The sequence below is a fragment of the Phaethon aethereus genome, assembly GCF_964289735.1.
Source record: "Phaethon aethereus genome assembly, chromosome: 1".
Lineage (NCBI taxonomy): Eukaryota > Metazoa > Chordata > Aves > Phaethontiformes > Phaethontidae > Phaethon > Phaethon aethereus.
The window spans coordinates 118597295-118616759 of record NC_138575.1 but is presented as its reverse complement, the minus strand read 5'-3'; the positions used below and the strand labels follow the sequence as shown (position 1 = coordinate 118616759).

The following is a 19465-nucleotide window of genomic DNA, read 5'->3' as shown; positions in this document are numbered from 1 at the left end:
GCCAGCCCCAAACCAGCGTGGATGCGGGACAGTTCGTGCTGGGTGGCTCGGTGGTCAGGGATTTCACATTGGCCTTTTGGGTTTTTATTCAGCAGCAACAGCCAGCATGTGTTGCTCCCAAGATCTCACTGCAGGTCTGCGACATACATGATTCCTCCAAATCGAAGCTGGGTTAAAATTTGCCTCTTACTTCTTAAAACCCAAGCTACCGTTGGAATGCATCTTACCAGGCAATTACCGAGGAAATAAAGACAGAACGCTGTTCAAATTACTTACGAATTTGTATATTTTCTAAGTAAATTTGTAAGGCATATGAAAGGAGTATACAGATTTCATTTTTAATATATTTTGTATATATGTATGTATTTGAAAATACAAAGTAACAGTTAGTAATGTGTGATGAGTGACTGCTCAGCTATCAGCCCCAGTATGCGAGTTCACAATTGAGGGTGGGAGGGGAAAGGTGTTGTGTCTGTTTTCTCTAAAGGCAAACTAAAACTGCAAATTTAAAACTGCTTACAAACAATTGTGATGATAGCACATTTGCATCATAACTGTGTAGTGTGTAAGACGAAGACACTGCAGACACAATATATCTGACACCGAGTATTGCCGTTAAGTAATGCTTTGTTAGAAAGCAAGCGTACGTTTGACGTGGACAAGGACGAACGGCTAGTCTGTAACAGTCTTTTTGTGGATATGGGTGCTATGAAGGCTATTTTTTAGCCATTTTCACACCTATTTTGTGCATACAGGAAAAATCCATCCGAGGAAACTTCCAGGTGACCCTCTGACTACAGCATTGCACCCTCCACTCCTATGTGCTTGCTGAGGGCCTGCTCAGCAGAAAGCAGCTGTGGACGTCACTTTTCATAGTCCGTAGGTCTCTAATAGCGCGTTCCCTAATGCCAGCCCAGAGGCTGTTTCTCACCAGGACTGGCTGCCTTGAACACAGACTCGTGCAAGGTTGGAGGGGTTCACCCAATCCATCCCCTGCCTGAGGCAGGTCGACGTTGTTCCTGACAGATACCTGTCTGTAAAGCTCTCAGCAATGAAGTCCTAACAGCTGCCCTGGGAAAGCCAATATGCTGGAGCTCAACCAGGAAAAGGAAGTATAAAAGGACTATTTCTTTCTTAGACCCTCTCCTCCTCTTTGCTTTCCAAAACCAAATGAGAGTCACGAAAGGATGACAGACAAAGATCACTAGCTGGGGACAGATGTTGACCCATTTCTTCTGTCTACAGTGATGACCAAGCCTCTCCCTCCTCCTTTGTCAAATATTATTGTCAGATAGTCCATAGGCCAGTGACAGTCTGTGTTCCTCTCTTTGGGAGCACCAGGAGGGAAGTTCGATGGGTTATGCAGCCCTGAGAGAGGAGAAGGCAGGATTTTTTATTTATTTCTTTGTTTTTGATACCAAAGAAGACTCAAAGCAACGTGAAAAGGAGTTGTTGTTCATTGACCTGCCCTGCAGGTCTCTAGCACAGAGGAGAGAGCTTCTGGGAAGTCAGGTGTGGTCCCACCTACAGACTGGCCCCTCTCCTGGGTTAACCAGGGTGCTGCGAGGGCACCAGCTGCTGGCTTGCAGCCCTCTGAGGCTTGCAGAGGAGCGACCAGAAACCCTCCCAGTAACTGTCAAGTTTGGCAACAACTGTGAAACAGAGATCAGAGGCAGCAATAACGACAGGTTAAATGTGTGTTAGAAACAGGGCTATTTCTTCTCAAAATGCAGCAATTTAGCATAAGTCACTAGTCTGTAATATTGCTATAATCGTGTGACCTACACTGCTTCCCCAACTTCAACAAATGCTTTAACAGTGACCGGTGCCTTTACCTTGCAATGCACAGCAGACATTCACGTGTGCATGCATCTGTACAGACACGCAAACATATACATATATAATTTAAGAATGAGCAAATAATGCTATACAATCATTATAAAAGAAGGATTGGCCAGTAGCAGAACTTAAAATTACACTGCAGAGTGTATGCTGGCTTTTTTTTTCCATCTTGGCTGCTGCCCATCTAAATCTCAGAAGTAATAAAGAACGGAGACAACTTCTGTTTACTTCATTCTCTTTGCAACATCCAAATACGCATACTCGATTTCTTGATCGGCAGGACAAGTGTTTGTAAATTCATCTCTTGCATACGCATTGTTCAAGTATCTTGAAATCCCTGTCATTTCAGGTGGAAAATCAAAATTTCTATATTTTTTTGCAACAACCTGTTAATAAAAGAAAAAAAAATATTATTACACAAATGATCTGCATAGAAACTAAATCTACTCTTTATGCATATATTAGAGTCCAGTGCTCGTTAGTGGCTGCTTTTCGCTTTCGCTGCTGCTGTACTGCTGATCGTCTGACTCTGCTGTGCCTGGGAAGATTCTGATAACAGCAATGGCCTTGCACCTGGGCTGGCAGATGGCCGGGGTATTGCTGGGTTTTCTCCTGTGCTGCTGTACTGAATAGGCTGGAACTCCACTGTGAACTCGAGTCGAAGGGACTGTGACCTGTGGGTGAGTCCATGTGGGAGCAGGACACCCCGAAGCGTCTGTGGCTGTGCATAAGCCCATGACAGAAGCAGGTATATCTCGAAGCATCTGTGGCCATGGTTATGTCTGTGCCACAGCAGGTATACCTCTGATGGGATTGTGGCACAAGGATAAGTCCACGCTGGAGAAGGTACATCTCGAAGCGTCTGTGGCTGTGGATAAGTCTATGTTGCAGCAGGTGCACCTTGAAGCATTATTGGTTGTGCATGAGGTCATGCTTGGAGCACCTCAAAGTGTGTGGCCATGGAGAAGCCCTCAACAGTGCAGGTATATTCCTGGAGGGACTGGAACTATGGGTAAGGCCACGTTGGAGCAGATTTATCTCTGGAGGTAGTGTGGCCTGTGGAGATGGCCATTTTGGAGCAGGTGCACCTCGAAGTGACTGCAACTGTGGATAAGTCTATGCCGCAGCAGATATACCCCTGGAGAGGCTGTGGCTCATGGAAGGGACTGCAGTCTGTGGATAAGTCCAAGCTGGAGCAGGGGGAAGGGGCGGAGTTCATTGCAATGTTAAACCCTGTGGTCCAGTACAAAGGGCCCAGGGGTGGAGATTGTAATGGAAGTACCTTTAAACTGTTGTAACCCATGATTTGAGTTGCATGTTATAGGAACTACTATAGCAGGAACCACCTGAACGAATGGAGGACAAGCCTTACAAGAAGCAGTGCCAGTGCAGCAGTGACCTGACCTGAGCTGGCTTTGGTGCCCAGTAACTCCATGCAACACCCCACCTCACCTGTCCTGAGTGACCACCATAAGGAATGGAGCCCAAAGTCATGGACTAAATGAACTCAGCAGATATTTCACGGACATTTTGGAGGGAAGTCTATGGACTAAGGGGATGATAATCTGTGTATTATATTAAAGGATGGGAAAGGTGGGGGGGTGGTTAATGAGGTTATATTGGATAGTGTGGTACCTGAGCATAACGTAAATGGTATGGAATAAGGGGTGGATAATGTCCTGGTTTCAGCCAGGGTAGAGTTAATTTTCTTCATAGAAACTAGCATGAGGCTATGTTTTGGATTTGGGATGAGAAAATGTTGATAAGGTGCTGATGTTTTGAGTTGTTTCTAAGTAGTCAAGGACAGTCCAGCTTCTCATGCTGGCCTGCAGCGAGCAGGCTGGGGGTGCACAGGAAGCTGGGAGGGGACACAGCTGGGACAGCTGACCCAGGCTGGCCAAAGAGATATTCCATACCATATAACGTCATGCTCAGTATATAAAGCTGGGACGAAGAAGAAGGAAGGGGTGGAGGGATGTTCGGAATTATGGCATCTGTCTTCCCAAGAAACCATTACGCGTGACGGAGCCCTGCTTCCCTGGAGATGGCTGAACACCTGCCTGCCCATGGGGAGTGGTGAACAAATTCCTTGTTTTGCTTTGCTTGCATGTGCGGCTTTTGCTTTACCCATTAAACTGTCTTTATCTCAAACCATGAGTTTCCTCACTTTTACTCTTCCAATTCTCTCCCCCATGCCACCGTGGGGGAGTGAGCGAGCGGCTGCGTGGTGCGTAGTTGCTGGCTGGGGCTAAACCACGACAGTGCCCCACAAGCCTTGCAAGAAGGGGCTGGGAGCCTTGGCTGGAAGGCAGTGGGTGGTGGCTCCCCTGCCAGCGTTACTGGTACTGGTGGTGATACTCAGCAAAGCACAAGTTTTGGATTAAAGGTGGGAGACAGGTTCGAATTTCAGCTTTTGCTGGCTACTTGAATTGGCATGGACAGAATAATTTAGCCTTACTGGTCCATGGCACTTTGCATATGAAACGCAAATGAACACACTTCTCTACAGCACCGAATATAGCACTCATCTCATACCTGTGAGAGGCTTAGCGAGTGCAGTCACAGCCCAGATAGGAAACCAGATATTCTAGCTCCAGAGTCATCAAGCTGAGGACCTGCCTAGCTGTGCTGTGATGAAATGGCCCTGTACATCAGCATTCAGTGCCTCCACACAGCTACTGTGTGGCCTCAGAAGAGACGAAGGATTCCTCTGCCTTTTAGGAAAGGACTTGAGCTTCTGTGTTGCCCTTCCCTTCAGGAAGCTAAAAAGCAAATGCAAACCTTGATTATATGGAGCTTTGGTAGGAGGTTGCAATCCGCTAAGGTGAGCTCATCTCCATCCAGGAATTTCCGGCTGGAAACAGTGATCTCCTCAGTGCTGTAAGCATCAATTTCATCAGGCAAGGGGCTATTTAAATAGTTGTCCAGCTTCCTCAGGGCTTTAAGCAAAGATTTTTCCAAATCTAGGTTAAGACAATAAAAAGGTCATTCAAGCCTGTACCAAGGTCTCTCTGACACCAAGCAGAAAGGCAACTCCTGCATCCTGTCTCCTGGCACCAAGCCAGCTCGCAGACACCCGGCCATGCCAACTCCTGCAATTCCTTTATCCTAAGCTTAAAACTTAATGCTGGGATAAGAGCTCTAAGTAGCTAAAGGGTGTTCTGAGAAAAACCAGGCCGGGGCTGTCTTACCAGAAATGGCTCCTCAAACACCTCTGTGGGGTGTGCTTTTGCGGAGTGGCCTGGCAGAGTGCCTCTGCCTTCATATTGGCTCTTGCCTTGGGAGCCACGGGGCAAGTGCCTGCCCACAGGCTGGATAGCAAGGCTGGGGGCAGCGACAGCGGGGCACCGGGATGTCGCTTTGAGGCATACGGGAAACCGGCCCCCGAGCCCTGTGCTTTCGACTGGGCGCACAGGAGGGGGGTCAGGGCAGCGGGGGCTGGCAAGGGTTGTCTGGGGGTTTCGCAGGCTGGGGGTGCCCGAGTGCCACTGGGGAGAGGGGAGAAGGGGACAGCAAGAGGAACAGGGCTGGGAGCTGGAGGACAGGATGAGTTAATGCGTGGTGGTAGTGAGGGTCCTGCTCTAGAGAGATGTGCCATGGGGCTGGAGTCCTCGTTGTTTACAGAAATGGAGTGGAAAGGTAAGGTCTCAGGTCAAACGTTCTGCTTTTAGCAGGGCTGTGGGGAAGGTGCACGGGCTTGAGAGATGAAGAAATGAGGAGGAGCTGGAGTTGGTGCTCCCATGCTCCCAAGAGGTATCTGCGTAAACTAACTTTGGGAATCCTCAAATAAGAGAGTGAACAGGCACAGATTTCCACAGCCTTTACGCTCTGGAAAAGCACTGTTTAACCTGAGCTGTAAATGGGATATCTCCAGCACAGTGTGCTAGAATTGATTAGCTCCGATTTCTTCCACTAACTAGCAGGACTGATGTAAGGACTGCAGCACGTACTTTCATTAGCATCTTTTCTTGGGTTCTTTATGAACGCAGAGAATTTTGCAAACACATCGTTTCCTGCAGAGTTAGACTCAGGGTGGTTCGGCGCAAGTTTGGGATATCTGAGGAGTTAAAAGAAACAAAAAGAAGTTATAGGGATAGCCTTTATTTTCACCTCCACTACTTAATATACATTATTTACTCCGCAGCATCACAGTATATGGCCCCACAGGAATCTCAAAGGGAATCATCCTAAACTAAAAATCACTTAGCAAGTGCAAATTTAAACCACAGTTAAACCACGTGGCTCACCTCCTTTTCCTAAGGGAGATGGGAAACAACTTTTTATCACTGCAAATGCCACCCAAACAGCCCAGTGCCTCTCCCAGGCCTCCTCCGCCGGAGGTGAGGCTGCGTGGAGCGTGGCTCCAGCCATGAGGAGGAGCGGAGGGAAAGTCCCTACTCGCAGGAGCTGCTGCTCCTCCCAGCCTCCTCGCCTGTGCAAGCTCGGAGTGGCCGGTTCAGCAGCTGCTGTTGCCGGGGGCAGATTGGAAGGGAAAAGCGGAGGGCAGCCGCCGCTTGCCTGGTTTAAGTCAGGTTCGGCCGCTCGAGAAGGGAGCGGGGAGCGCTGCAGAGGGCGGCTGCTGTCCTGGGGGAGAGAAGGCGCTGGGTGGGGGACACCATGCTGCTGCTGGTGGGACAGCAGGGTTTGGGGAGAGGTGGGAAGAGCTGCAAGGGTGGGGAAGGACGGCTCTGAAACCCAGGCCCGGCTGTGTGCTAAGGTTGGGCCCAGCACGCCTGCCATGGGAGGCTTCCGCTGCCCGTTTCTTCCGACTGCCCGCTCCCAGCGAGCCCAGTCCTGGGTACGGTGTGAAGAGGGAAACCCCAAACCCATGCGAGCACGGGAAAAGAGGTCAGGTCTCTGCAGACAACGCAGGCTTCTGCTGCAGCGGGGTGGATTTCGTGCCTTGGGACCGACTGCAGCGGCACAGCAAACCCGGGGCAAAGGCGAGGGCGGCGGGAGGGGCACGGCCGGCGTCCCGGGACCAGGCTCCAGCGCCCTTTCGCCCCAGCTGAGGTTACCCCTCCCAGCAAACTGCAGCGGCCGGACCAGCCCCACCGAGCCTCCCACACGCCTCCCACTTCCAGCCCATCCAGGGCCGGACCTGCCAAAACCCAGGGGCTTTGGTCACTGACTCCCGACGAGGGCCGTGAGGGACTACAAGCGGGAGAAGCGGCCGGGAATACGGTACCGGGGCGGCGCCAGCTTTTCTTCCAAGAACTCCTCGATCTTATTGACGTCGGTTTTCACTTCGCCGTCAAACGTCATGAAGGGGGGGTTTGTCCCCGGGGCGAGATTCTGCAGGTCAGCAGGCTTTCTAGTGGGAGGAAAGAGATGGGGTGAGTGGCAGCAGGAACCGCATTTCCAATTTCTACGCTTAATTGTAACAGACTGTTTCACCTTTAAAATAGCAGGCTGCTCTACGCCTTTCTTACAAAATAAAACTTAGCCAGCTGCTGTGCACCAGTGGTGTGAGAATCGCGCTAGCTCGTACGTGAATGTGCTCTGAAATGCTTAAGAAAAACCCCAAAACTTCTGTCGTACGTTACAGAGACCTACTGCAAAACAGATTAAAATCTCAACTGCTTCAAAGGACTTAGTCCACTTTATACTAGTGAACCCTAAAGAGGAATCAGGCACCCAGTTGGTTAGCGTAATGCCAAGGTACGGTGTGCGTTTCAAATCTATGAGAAGAGTTTAAAGTCACCATTTTGGAAAAGTTGTTCTGAAAATGAGAACTTTGGTTACCATCTCACCTTTTCAAATCCACGGTTGTGACGTTAAATATGACACCTTTTAGCCACAGAATCATAAAGAGACGCTGAGAGAATGGGCAATTTCCAATACTTTCCCCATCACTGCCAGCCTATAATTAAAAAAAAAAAAAGGTATACGTACATCTGTGATGATAGCAAATTTTGATAGCAGATGCAGTAGGAAAGCAGAAAACCCAGATCTGCTACAAGTACGTATAGCATGTTACTCATCTCTACTAATACATATTTTCATGCAAAGTTTCTTTATATGCTTCTCCAAACATGCACACAGATATGATGAAGAATCCTGTCATCTTGGAGACGTAGCTTTTCATTAAAATGCATAATGAATATTGCCATAAGTTAGAAAACAAACTTGAAATCGCAGCAGTCCTTCCACAGGAAATAGTCCCCTATCTCCCAGCTGGTTTGGGCTGGGGCAGAGTTAATTTTCTTCACAGAAGCCGGTACGGGGCCGTGGTTTGGAGCTGTGCTGGGAGCAGTGCTGGTAACCCAGGGCTGTGTTCGTTCCTGCTGAGCAGCGCTCACACAGCGTCGAGGCCTTTCCTGCCCCTCGCCCCACCCCAGCAGCGAGCAGGCTGGGGGTGCAGGGAGGCTGGGAGGGGGCACAGCCGGGACAGCTGACCCCAGCTGGCCCCAGGGATGTCCCATACCGTACGGCGTCATGCTCGGCAATAGAACTAGGGAGAAGGTTGGCCAGAGGGCCACTGCTGGGGGGCTGGCTGGGCATCCGTTGGTTAAGGATGGGCAACTGTTTTCATTTGCATCACTTGTCTGTCTTGGGTTTTATTTCTCTCTCTTTGTTATTTTCCTTTTTATCGTCATCATCATTGTCATTATTGTTGTTATTATTTTTGTTGTTGTTGTTTTATTTCAGTTATTAAACTGTTCTTAGCTCAACCCACAAGTTTTCTCAATTTTACCCTTCCAATTCTCTTCCCCCATCCCACTGGTGCGGGGAGTGAGTGAGCGGCTGCGTGGTGCTTAGTTGCCCTCTGGGGTTAAACCACGACAGCACCTCATTTGTCTGTATGAACATAAATCTACCTAAGTCACCGTGAGATTAAAATAAGTTTAAATCAGTTTTATGATCACAGGAAACAAGCAAAGAAAGATTTACCAGCATAAATTGAGATGTAACGTCTAAAGCACTTAAGGGAATAAAGAGAATAAACTAAATAATTAATAGTTTCAAACTAGACAACTATGGGGGCCCCAGAGGAGGGAAATTAGGCAGTAGCCTTCCTCCAGCTGATCACACCCGTCTCTGAGCTTTGCTGAACTGAGGACTAATGAAGCACAAGTGCCACATCCCCTGGCTAAACCCTCCTCCTTACAGACCCAAGGCTCCCACTTCTAAGACTGAAGCGTGGCCGTATCCAAGTCACGTAACCGCTCTCTCTCTGCCCCTGTAATGATGGTCTTCTCTTTTTGGCTAAATGAGTCATGAGGTGCCAGTGCAAAGCATAAGAGATGCAACTCACCATACGTGTGGCCACAGAAGTGTTGCTCTCATGTGCTTTGTATTGCATTTTGCTAAGAGCCTTCGTTAAAAGGAGGCGAAGTCTTGCGTAGCTGCTGTTGGTTCAGTTAGGCTTCATGTGACAGAGATCAGAGTCTAATTTTTAAGCCCTTCATATGATTCTCCTAAAGCACAGTTTTAAAACTTAAGATGAAAGGTAAGGGCACGGAAGTAAAAAAGCATGTGTATCATTTACTTAGTTAACAGGTTAGTTCATTAAGGTTTGCAGACCTTACAACCAAACAACGCACATTAGTAAAACCAGTTCCGCTTGCTCTTTCACCTCCCTCAACACCGTCAAATGAATCTCAAATATAGTAAAAAGTTCTCCAAAAGTTCTCCAAACATTGCTGTTGGATTGCTTTAAAATGCTCACCTTCACAAAGAGCTCTATCTCTGGAAAGGAGCACCTGGTCTGGAGCAGGTACGTTTCTGCCACGGAGCTCGAGCGACGCATGAGGAAAGACGCTCCTGCGGCTTGATGAACCGTCTTATTCTCCCTGGCAACCCAAAGGATTCTCCTCTGATAACTCTCTGCTGCTTTCTGTACTCTGACAACCACTGGCTTCTTGGTAACAAAAACCAGAATAGCCTCTTGCCTTAAACGCTGCCAGGGGATGAAAACTTTTAGAAATGCTAAAACAGCCGGACCGCTGTGTTAGAAACGTCTTGTTTCGTAGGTGGCAAAAATGAAAGCGGGTCAAAAGCTTCCTTTGTATTTTTCCTCCTACTCAGAGCACTGCTCTCCAGCGCTGTACAATTCACAGCAAGAAGAAGATGGAAAACTATTGTGTATTTCATAAGTACAAGACTACAAATGCTGCTAACATGTGCTTAAAATAAAGCTAATTACATGACACCACCATTTTGCCTCAGCCTGCCTCTTAGGTCAGGGAAACCCCTTGAACGGGACACAGAGGGGACAGCAGCCCAACCTGGGACCAATCTGTGCTTTGGTGTCTTAAGCAATTTATTACAGAGGAATTTAAACCATCAACCTAAGTCAGTGAAGAAATAATCTTACAGTAACAGATTGCTATAGTCTAGGGAAAGAAAGAACAAGTGTCCAGAAAAAACAGTTTCTACAACTGATTTTATATTTTCATTCAGCCTTTGATAGGAAAAATTCAGTTATCTCAGCAAGGTTCATGTACCGTTCAGAGAACTTTGCAGATAGCCCTGCAGTCAAGAAGAGCTATGAGATCAAGAGTGACAGCAGGGTGAACTTTTCCTGATCAATTACTATCTTCTTCCGCCCATTAAATACTGACATTTTGGCCTAACTTTTACTCTTGGAGCTAAGGAAACGCGGTTGTTGCTTTCTTTTGTCCCCCATCACCTGGGTGACAGCAAATGTCAGGGAGCCAGAGGCAGAGGCCCCAGCCTGCTCTTCTGGGGAAATGTCCATAGGTAGAGTCAGAGATCCAGGTCAGGACAGACGTGTTACCATGAGACACACAGACACGAAGCAGGCACTGAGTCCCAATTTGTCATTAACTGGACTGACAAATAGGCAGCCAGGAAGGTGAGGGGCTGGCAGTCCTGGAGATGTTACAGAAGCCGCTCTCCTGTCTTATTTCTAAGTGCAAACTTCTTAATGTCCATACCTACTTGGGAGGAAAATTCACTACAGCACTAATGTTTTTCTGTTTCGCAATGGATAAAACAGACAATCTCTCAGCCTTTTGCCTTCATGCCTCTCAGCCTGCTAGCAACCTATCACCAAAGAAAATAATAAAAAAAAAATCATTTGAACACTGAGGAATTTAATAAAACAGGGGATCAAGCATCACTGATTACAGCAATTCTCTGCCAACTCCAACCACTGAGACTATTGTCTGCTTGATACTTTTGACTGCTTCTGTGGGCTAGTCCTGGTGGTGTTAAACCATGGCCTCTAGTGAAGTGCTGCAGTGTTTGCCCAGCTTTGCTGTCTTCGGTGGTTACGGAAAGCACGTTGCTTTTACAGCAGAAAATAAATTCACAGGGACTAGGATGTTTCCCCATTTCTGATGTGGCCATGGTCCTTCTCACAGGCTGAGAAGGAAATCTGAGCAATTTCCTTGTGAAATCGTTGCTGCGCTTTATTCATCTAAACGTGTTCTCAAGGCCCATGCTACCCAGGCTGCGTAGTGCATCCTGACATCTAAGACAGGGCCATGTCCTCTGGGGTTGCTGTGCCCAGACTGAGAATGACAGGCAGATCTTTGGGACTTAGTCAGATGCCTTGGCTGCTGCGATCCTACAGTAAAGGAGGCAGCAGCCTTTCAGGTAGGACAATTGGGAAGCTGGTGAACCACACTGAGCTTTAGGAAGTTGAAAGCTATTTAATCCCCACGGGCTTGAACTCTGGGTGAGAGGTGAAGGGAGGACGAACCTCTAGACTTGCCACAGCAGGGCTGGTGGTGGATACCTCTAGGTTTCCTTCAGTTCTGCAGAGCCAGAAGCAAATTACAGTAGCCCACACAACAGCACAAGCAGTTATTAAACCTTTCCCTACTGTAACAGTGACTAGCAGTCTGAAGTGACTGCAAGACCTTGAACACCAAACCTGCTTCAGAACTTGACACGGTTTGACCTGGCAGCTCAAAGACGCTACAGTCTCCTATAACCTTTTGCTGAAAGCCCAGAACATGAGTATTTTGGCCTACTGTGGAAGCCAGGGTGACTACAGCTAGCTGAAATGCCTTCAAATACGCCAACTTGCATTCTGGCTCACAGGAGATGAGTCTGTTCTCCTAACTCAGCTCATCTAATCTGGGGAGCTACAATTCCTACTGGACATAAAAACTTCAGTGACACATGCCAAAGGCTTTTGTTCAAGTTTCCAAACAGAGGGTCTGCCATGATGACACCAGCCGCTCAAAAATCGTGAGCTGGGACACTGAAATGGCTTTGATAGCTGTGTATCAAGCAACACGACAATAGCCGAAGTGTGCCATCGCCGTACGATAATGTACCTTTCAAGACAGCAAGGGTGGCCTTTTTACAGAAGTGAGACTGTGTGTCAATGTCTTACCTTGCAGGGACACGATGGAGCAGTGTGAGAACCAGAAAAGACCCTCCAGTCCTCATGTTAACACCCACAGAAGATAGCGCAGCTAGGGGCGTTGCAGCCTGGGAGCAAAAGTCCCCGGGTTTTTCTCCACAGCACCACTCAGGGACGTGTAACTTTGAGCTGCTCTTGGTACACGCGCAGAATTTAATTACACTTCCTCGCTGTTGCGCTTAGTGATGATGCAGGGTTAAAGCTGAACTCCAGTGAAGTCAGCTGGAGTCTTGCTGTGGGTTCAGTGGAGGATTGTGTTCCCAGACTGGTCATAAACTTAATAACCAGGCAAATGCTGCTTTAATTGTAGGTAATGCTGCAAGCTGGCCTCCACCTGCAATTTGTTGTGACACCCCTTTAACATCCAGATCTTGTGAGCGAAGTGGGCCAAATCCCCAAAATGCGAAGCTGGTTTTTATGCTCTTCTGCTGCTTAAACAGATGGCTAACCAGTGTCTTGAATAACCAGTATTTACATTTTGATTGTGATCGGTCAGGAGGTCGATATGCTTTTTCTAGTAGTACTGGGATCTAATGAGTTCATTAATTAAACAATTATGACAGCCATTGCTGCAGAGGAGAAAAATTTCAGGCCATGCATAGAAGCTTTCATTCAGAGCCTTCAGAGCCCTAGGCAGCGATCAAATATTGTGACAGTATCGACTTATTACAGCTCTCCATAATCATGTGCCATTACTTAATGGAATTATTAGCCTACATTCATTTTTCACTGTTCCACTCTCTCTTCGGTCTTTGTTGTTGTTGTTGTTCTGGGTCTCACTCAAAGATGCTGGGAAAGGGAAAAGCTCTCCACACCCTTCTTTCTACTACTGCTTAAGCTCACAGGTAGGAGCACCATCAAGCCTTAGGCTAATTTCACTAGGCAGCAAGACCTTGTGCACAAGACACCCTCTAATAGATGGTCCCAAAAGAGCTATATTCAGTTTCTGGAGTTGCTGCTGCCACCTCAGCAGCTTTGCTTTTCTGAGTGGCCTTGAAGAGGTCACTTGCCTCCACATCCTCATCCATAGCAAGAGGATAATTACGGTGACTTTGCCCAGAAGTCACACACTGTGTGTCATTCGTAAGCCGCTAGTCTGGGCTCTCCCTGAGCTGGAGTTGCTCTGTCCCTGGAACTGTTTTAAGAATTTGTTTTGTAACCGTTTCTGTGCAAACATCTTGGGAACCAGATTTTTGAAGGTTCTTCTATTGACCTCAAATGTTCTGTGCCTTCAAAATTGTGATGAATGGAATTTGTTTTTCCTGGACTTTTTGTTTCCTTTTGAAGGTTACGCACAGAAGAAACAGTTCAGAAGAAGCAGAGAAGACTTTTTTATTTGTTTTCATATAATTATATAATCCCTTTGAAGCTACAATGAAAAGAACAAGGAGCATAACTTTTTTTTCCCCAAAAGCTGAAGTCCCATTCCATTTTCTCTCTTCAACACGAGGGAGCTAAGTTACCTCCTCTCCCATATTTATGCTGGCTAAGAGGCAGGTTTATCCAGCAAGTGGAGCAGAACCACTGCCTACTGGCAGACAACGAACTGGCCAGCTGGGACCAGCATCGTGGATCTGCCCCTGCCTGTTCTGCTGAGCTAGCTGTCTGAGGCCGAACTGGGACTTGCCTCCAGGTTTCCTTATTCGATCCTCAGCTATCAGGCAGGTTTTGTGTGCTCTTCCTTCCCATACAAGATGAACAACTTCCCACTCCTTTTTCACAACGCATTTGAGCTCCTGTCAAAGAACAGGAGCCACAGCACCCGGCTCAAAACCGCTGCCTGAAAAACTACAAGGAGCTCGCAAGTTTGGGCCGCCTGCAGGACGCAAACTTTAAGGCTGTGTGCGACCTTCAAGACCAACAGCTGTTTTGCTTTAATTCCTTCTTCAGACTCTTCTGTCCTGCCCCGGCACGGATTAGCTGAGCCCACTGCGTTCCTAGCACCAACTCCTGCCCTGAACTAAGCCTTACAACGCCAGCCCGGCGGCAGCAGCCGCGGTGAGCAGCGACCACCGGCTCCGCACACGCAGCGGCGGTGCAGGGAAGGCCCGGGCGGCAGCTCCGCTCCGTGCCCCGCTGCACCCCTGCGGGCAGCCATTGGAACTGGCTGCACAATAGCCCAGGGGAAAGGGGAGGGCAGCTCCCAGTGCCTCCCCTCTCCTCCTCACCCCTGAGAGGGAATCCCACCGCCCTCTGGTTCACCATGAAGAGCCCGAGACATTTTTTTTTAAGACCGTGTTTTTTAGATCACGGGCAGAAAGACAGAAGGAAGCGGTATGACTGCACTCCCGTACTCCCACTAGCGCAAAGACCTTCAGCCTTGGCAACAGGTTCTGAGAAGCACATGGGTTTGACTGCAGCTACACTAGAAAATGGGTATTTTCTAGACATAACCATGTTCTGTGACAGAGATATTGTTTTAATTTAAAGAAAAAAAAAAAGCATCTGCTCCTTGAGGATACAAAGTGTGTTTTACATTCTCGATGCCTGCTACAGTATTCATGAAGATTCCTATAGTATTGCAACACTGAAAAAAAACCCAAAATTGGCAATATTACTTCTGTTATGAATGCAACAAAAATATAGTTACAAGTCATTTTGGTTCACTGAAGGCAACTATAATGCACTTAACAACATATGATATTCTGTGCTGGGCACAGAAGCACCACAGGCATGTCATTTGTGTCAGATCACGTTCAAACCTAAGTTTTTTGCAAGGATGAGACAGATTACCCGGAATTTTCTCTATCTAAGCACCGTGTTCATTCTGTGCCCTAGGGCTGGGGCATGAACACCCGAACGCTGAATTTTAGAGAACTCTTTTGATGCCACCTACTGGGCTTGAGGTGGAAATCTTGACTTCTGCTCTGGGAGTGATGAGCAGTGGCAGCCTCAGATGTCAGCACATCTCATCACGAGAGGTTCCGCCTTGGAGCCACCTCTGCAGCAAGATGCCTTGCTTTTTGCTAATGGCACTCTTGAGTGTACTGGAGATGCTGAAATTGTACTTTCAGGCTAAGTTTTAAGATAAAGCATCGGTAATTTAAGATACATTTTAATGGACAAAGTAAAAATTTTGCCACTTATCATTCCAATACTTTTAAACAGTCATGTAGCTCTGCCTATCTGCTAATATCCGACACTTAAAGCAAATGTTTCCAGCTACTGTTTAATTTCTCAGCCAAATAGCAGAAATATTCATATTTAAAATGTGGCTTGTAGTTTAGATTCCTGCACATAAATTGTCTTTTCGGACTTGCCAGGGTAGATTCTTGCTGTGTGTGACATCTGCAACAGTGAAATTCAATGAGAAAGCTGTGTTAAACAGCAATTAGACACTCCTTCAGGTAAAAAAATTAATTTCTCCTTCCCTTTCTCTTTTTTAAGAGCAAAATAAGCTCCTTGATATTGAAAGTTTGCCATAAAGATTTTTGTTTTTTAAAAAAATGTATCTTATCTTTAAAAATATTAATAACAGCTATCTTTTATCTTGAACGGTACTACAGGGTTCAGAGAACACCAAGCATACTTAAAGGATTACAACTCCGAACATGCAAGTTCAATAACACACTTTTTGTCCTAAATCTTAATTAAGCTTTCAGGTTAAGGAGGCAACAGTAAACATAACTACAAGCATACTGCTGAAAATAGCTTCTTTCTCTTTTCAAGGTGCTAAGACAAAAAAGCATGCTAGGGAAGGAGGGAGCAAGTATACTAAAACGTTTTCTCTAAAGAATAAAGGGGTGGTTTGACATCCACCATCCTCTCCTATGACGTCACTTGTAAGGACCCTTTTTCCTGATGAAGCTGGAAGGCTGGCCCTGCTGACTTAAATGCAACTGGGGACAAACTCTAAGCACTCTCCTTCCAATGCAAACAGCTTCTAGTAGTTTAATAGCTGAGTTTTCCATCAGAAGAAAGTCCATGGTCAACTCCACCCCTGTAGGTGGCCCTTTTCCACCTGAGCAAGAATCTCTGCCCACCTCTCAAGGTTTTCTCAAGGGAGAAACCCTTCTCTACCCACTACCCCCTACATAAGAAGGACCAAGTTAGGGCTGCAAAGGCTATCACAGCTACATCCTTTAGCTGCATTGAATGCAAGTTCTTACTCTATACACACCTCCTCAAGCATGTGTTTAGGTGGTTCAAGATATGGTCTCAGTAGTGCGATCATTCAATGAGAGACTGAAAGGATCCCCATGACCACCCATCCAAACTAAACCATGCCAACGCACTGCAGTAGATCTTATAGGGCATGCAAAATCAGTAATCTGGACAGCTGGCTAACAAATGGACCCTGTAGCCTCTGGGTGTCTTCCACTTTCTCCCCTTTCTCCTACTTCTCCTTCAAGTCACCATCAGTCAATGCATTTAGGCATGCCTGTAACTTTTAAACAAGCAAGTTGGCTCACCAACTGCAAGTAGAAGGATGGGTCCATTAAGTTTTGTATCTGCAGAATATCCTCTTGAATGACAACCTGAAATGGAGCTAGTTACATCGGCTCAAACGGATTTAATTTTGTTGTCAGAATAAAGCAGCCTTTCATTACAACTCTTGTGCACTCAGTAGGGGAGGGGAAGTGACAAAGTAAAGCATCAAAGCATCAATTGACTTTACATCTCAATGATCCAGCCTGCAAATTGAGGCACTTTGGTAAGAAGATGTGATAAAAAGAGTAGGTTCCCAGATCAGCGAGCTGCACAAAACGTGAAGAAAGGTGCAGGCAGAACTGCAGGAAGAAAATCTGGAGGAGGAACCAACAAATCAATTTATGTACACTTGGCTTGACCGTGACCTACCCCGAGGGAAGAACCTGGTTTTGTTACAGAAACATGAAGCTCTCTCCATCCAGGTCAACGGATACCATGTGCTACAGGGAGAGGCAGGCGCACAGAGTCCCACTGCACAGAACAGAATGTGATTAACCAAAAAGCACACGTCTTCTAGAGCACCAGGGTAGCTGGCAGTGGTTCAAATCACTGGGTATGCCAACTTTCCTGTTCTCTTCCTCCACCTCGCAAAAATGAAAACACGCACTGGTCCAGGAGGGAGCCTTGGAGGTCCTGTCTTGGCATTTCAGCAAAATATAAGGGCGAGTCTCAATCAGAGAGATGCTGGAGAACGACCTAATGATAACAACCAGACCTGCAGATGGAGCCTGCAACCCAGGAGGCAGGAACAGTGGCAGCACCACCAGTGCTTTTTGGAACACACCAAATACCCCACAAACTGGTAACCTTGAGTGCTGGGATAATGGAAAAGCAATGAAAATGGATACAAACTGTTATGTTACACACTGAAGCTGGAAGCCACCTCACATAGAGGCAGCCAGAAAAAACAGGTCTCTGGTCAGTAGAGACAGATAAAGAGAAAGAGACACTCCTTGAGGATTCATCATCTTGTCTTGGATGACATGCTCTCTGGCAGTGATGTTTTCTCCGAGTACAGCCCTAGTAGATTTTAGGCATCTAATTTAAATTAAGTGAGCTGAATCCCACCCTTGGAGACTGCTTATCAGCTAGAGATAACTTCTGGGGAAACAAAAGAGACCAGAGTGTGTTATCCCCAGCACGTATGACCAAAGTGGCTGATGGAGCTGTAGGGAAAAGGTGATGTTGCCTTAAGTTACATCAAACCCGGCACTTCCATGGAGGCAGGGCAGCAGCAAGCCACAGCACAAGACACTGTAACGTGGTCCTGAAGAGGTCCATGCAAAAATCTGGTCCTCCGCCTTTGTGAAAGATTAAATCAAACTCAGTCAAGCGCTACTAAGATGATGATGAAAATGAAGAACCTATTTTACAACAGAGGACTGGAAAATCTGTTCTTGTTTGGACTTGCAAAGCAGAGACCAAGGGAAGATATGATTACTCAGTGCGACTATTTTTTCCTTGATAGTTGGGGGTGATGATGAAACAAAAACAAACGGGTATGAACTGGCTATGAATGTTTCTAGCTGACAATTAGAAGGGCCCCTAACCACCACAGCAACGAGGTTTTGAACCAGGTTTCCAGTAGGATTAACAGATGTATCAATATGTATGTGCATATGTGACGACACAAAAGAAAAAAAACCACAAAACATTTTGTCTCTAGATGAGATTTGATCCCTTTCAGCAGGGACTTGAACCTCTTCTCTGCTGGGAGGTCCCTTGCAGCCCGTTGTTTCTTTGCCCACAGCATGGACATCACTCCAAGGACAAGACGATTGCAAGTGCCATGCTTTTGTATTCCATGTCACTGAATGTGTCCAAGTGAAAATAATGTATGTAGCAAACTCTGGGGCGATGATGGAAGGGAAAGGTACTGCTCAGTAAACAGCAGCAGCTACCCCAAACAGAGCTTGCATTCTAAAGTAGCTGAATAATTCCTTGTTTGATGGATATGGTATCTCTGACAGCAAGCTCCACTTAGACACCGACAGGGTAGGATGCTGTTGGCAATTAAGAGAGTCCATGTGTTAAGATTAGCCAGGCAGCAAACAGTAAATGGTGCTAAAGGTTATCCCTGGCACCTCTTCTGCAGACGAACAGGAGAGCAGTTAGCACAAAATGACATTTTATTTGAAGTGGCTTGAGCAAATCACTGGACATCTAAGTGCTGACACTATGTTTGATGCATGCTCACAGCTAGGGATGGACACATGCCAATATGGGCCAGTATTTATCCACTGGCCAGGTACAACTGCCCAACTTACAGAGGGTAAGGAGCAATGCAAGAATCTCAGGCGTGGCAACTGAAAAAAACACCCTCCCCAGCACACTAGCTTCACAGAGAAATAGCAAATGGCAACGGAGTCTGAGCTGCAATGGGACACAAGCCTTGAGGCAGCTACAGGAGCCACATGAAATCCTGGATGGCTGCAGCAGCAGCATTCTCACAGTCAGTAAGTGTATCCAAGCAGCTCGGGCCTAATGGAGGCCAAGAGAGCTCAGGAGGTATCTCGGACCACAGCTGGCCTGATAATGGATAATCATCAAAACAGGGTATAGGCATATATAGTACCAGAATGCCATCTAGAAGAACAACATCAGCAATGGATAGGGAGAAATTCTCCTCCCTGTAAAAACAATACTAATCAAAGGGTGGGATGTTGATTCAAAGATGAGCATACCTGGAAGACTGTGAGTCACCAAAAGGTCGGTGATAAGGAGTGGTAACTTTCAGGCAGGTCAAAGTCACTGAGAGCCTGGACCAGACATCAGGAGGTTGCTCCGGGCGCTTGGGGCTGGCCGCTGCTGGGGCACAGCGTGCACATAGTCAATCCTCTTAACAAA

At 47.0% G+C, this 19465-nt stretch overlaps 1 protein-coding gene across 1 annotated transcript in view; it reads right to left on the bottom strand.

Annotated features, from left to right (window-relative positions):
• Window positions 1-2066: 2066 nt before the first annotated feature.
• CLIC6 (chloride intracellular channel 6) overlaps window positions 2067-19465 on the bottom strand; it is a gene marked incomplete at its 3' end in the record, with an annotated part of 32545 nt that continues 15146 nt past the window's right edge. The window contains exons 2-6 of the mRNA XM_082015570.1: window positions 7596-7705; window positions 7031-7156; window positions 5793-5899; window positions 4624-4805; window positions 2067-2228 (exon numbers count right to left, since the gene is read on the bottom strand). Of these exons, the coding sequence (XP_081871696.1) occupies window positions 2067-2228; window positions 4624-4805; window positions 5793-5899; window positions 7031-7156; window positions 7596-7705 (687 nt within the window). The remainder of the gene's footprint in view (window positions 2229-4623; window positions 4806-5792; window positions 5900-7030; window positions 7157-7595; window positions 7706-19465) is intronic.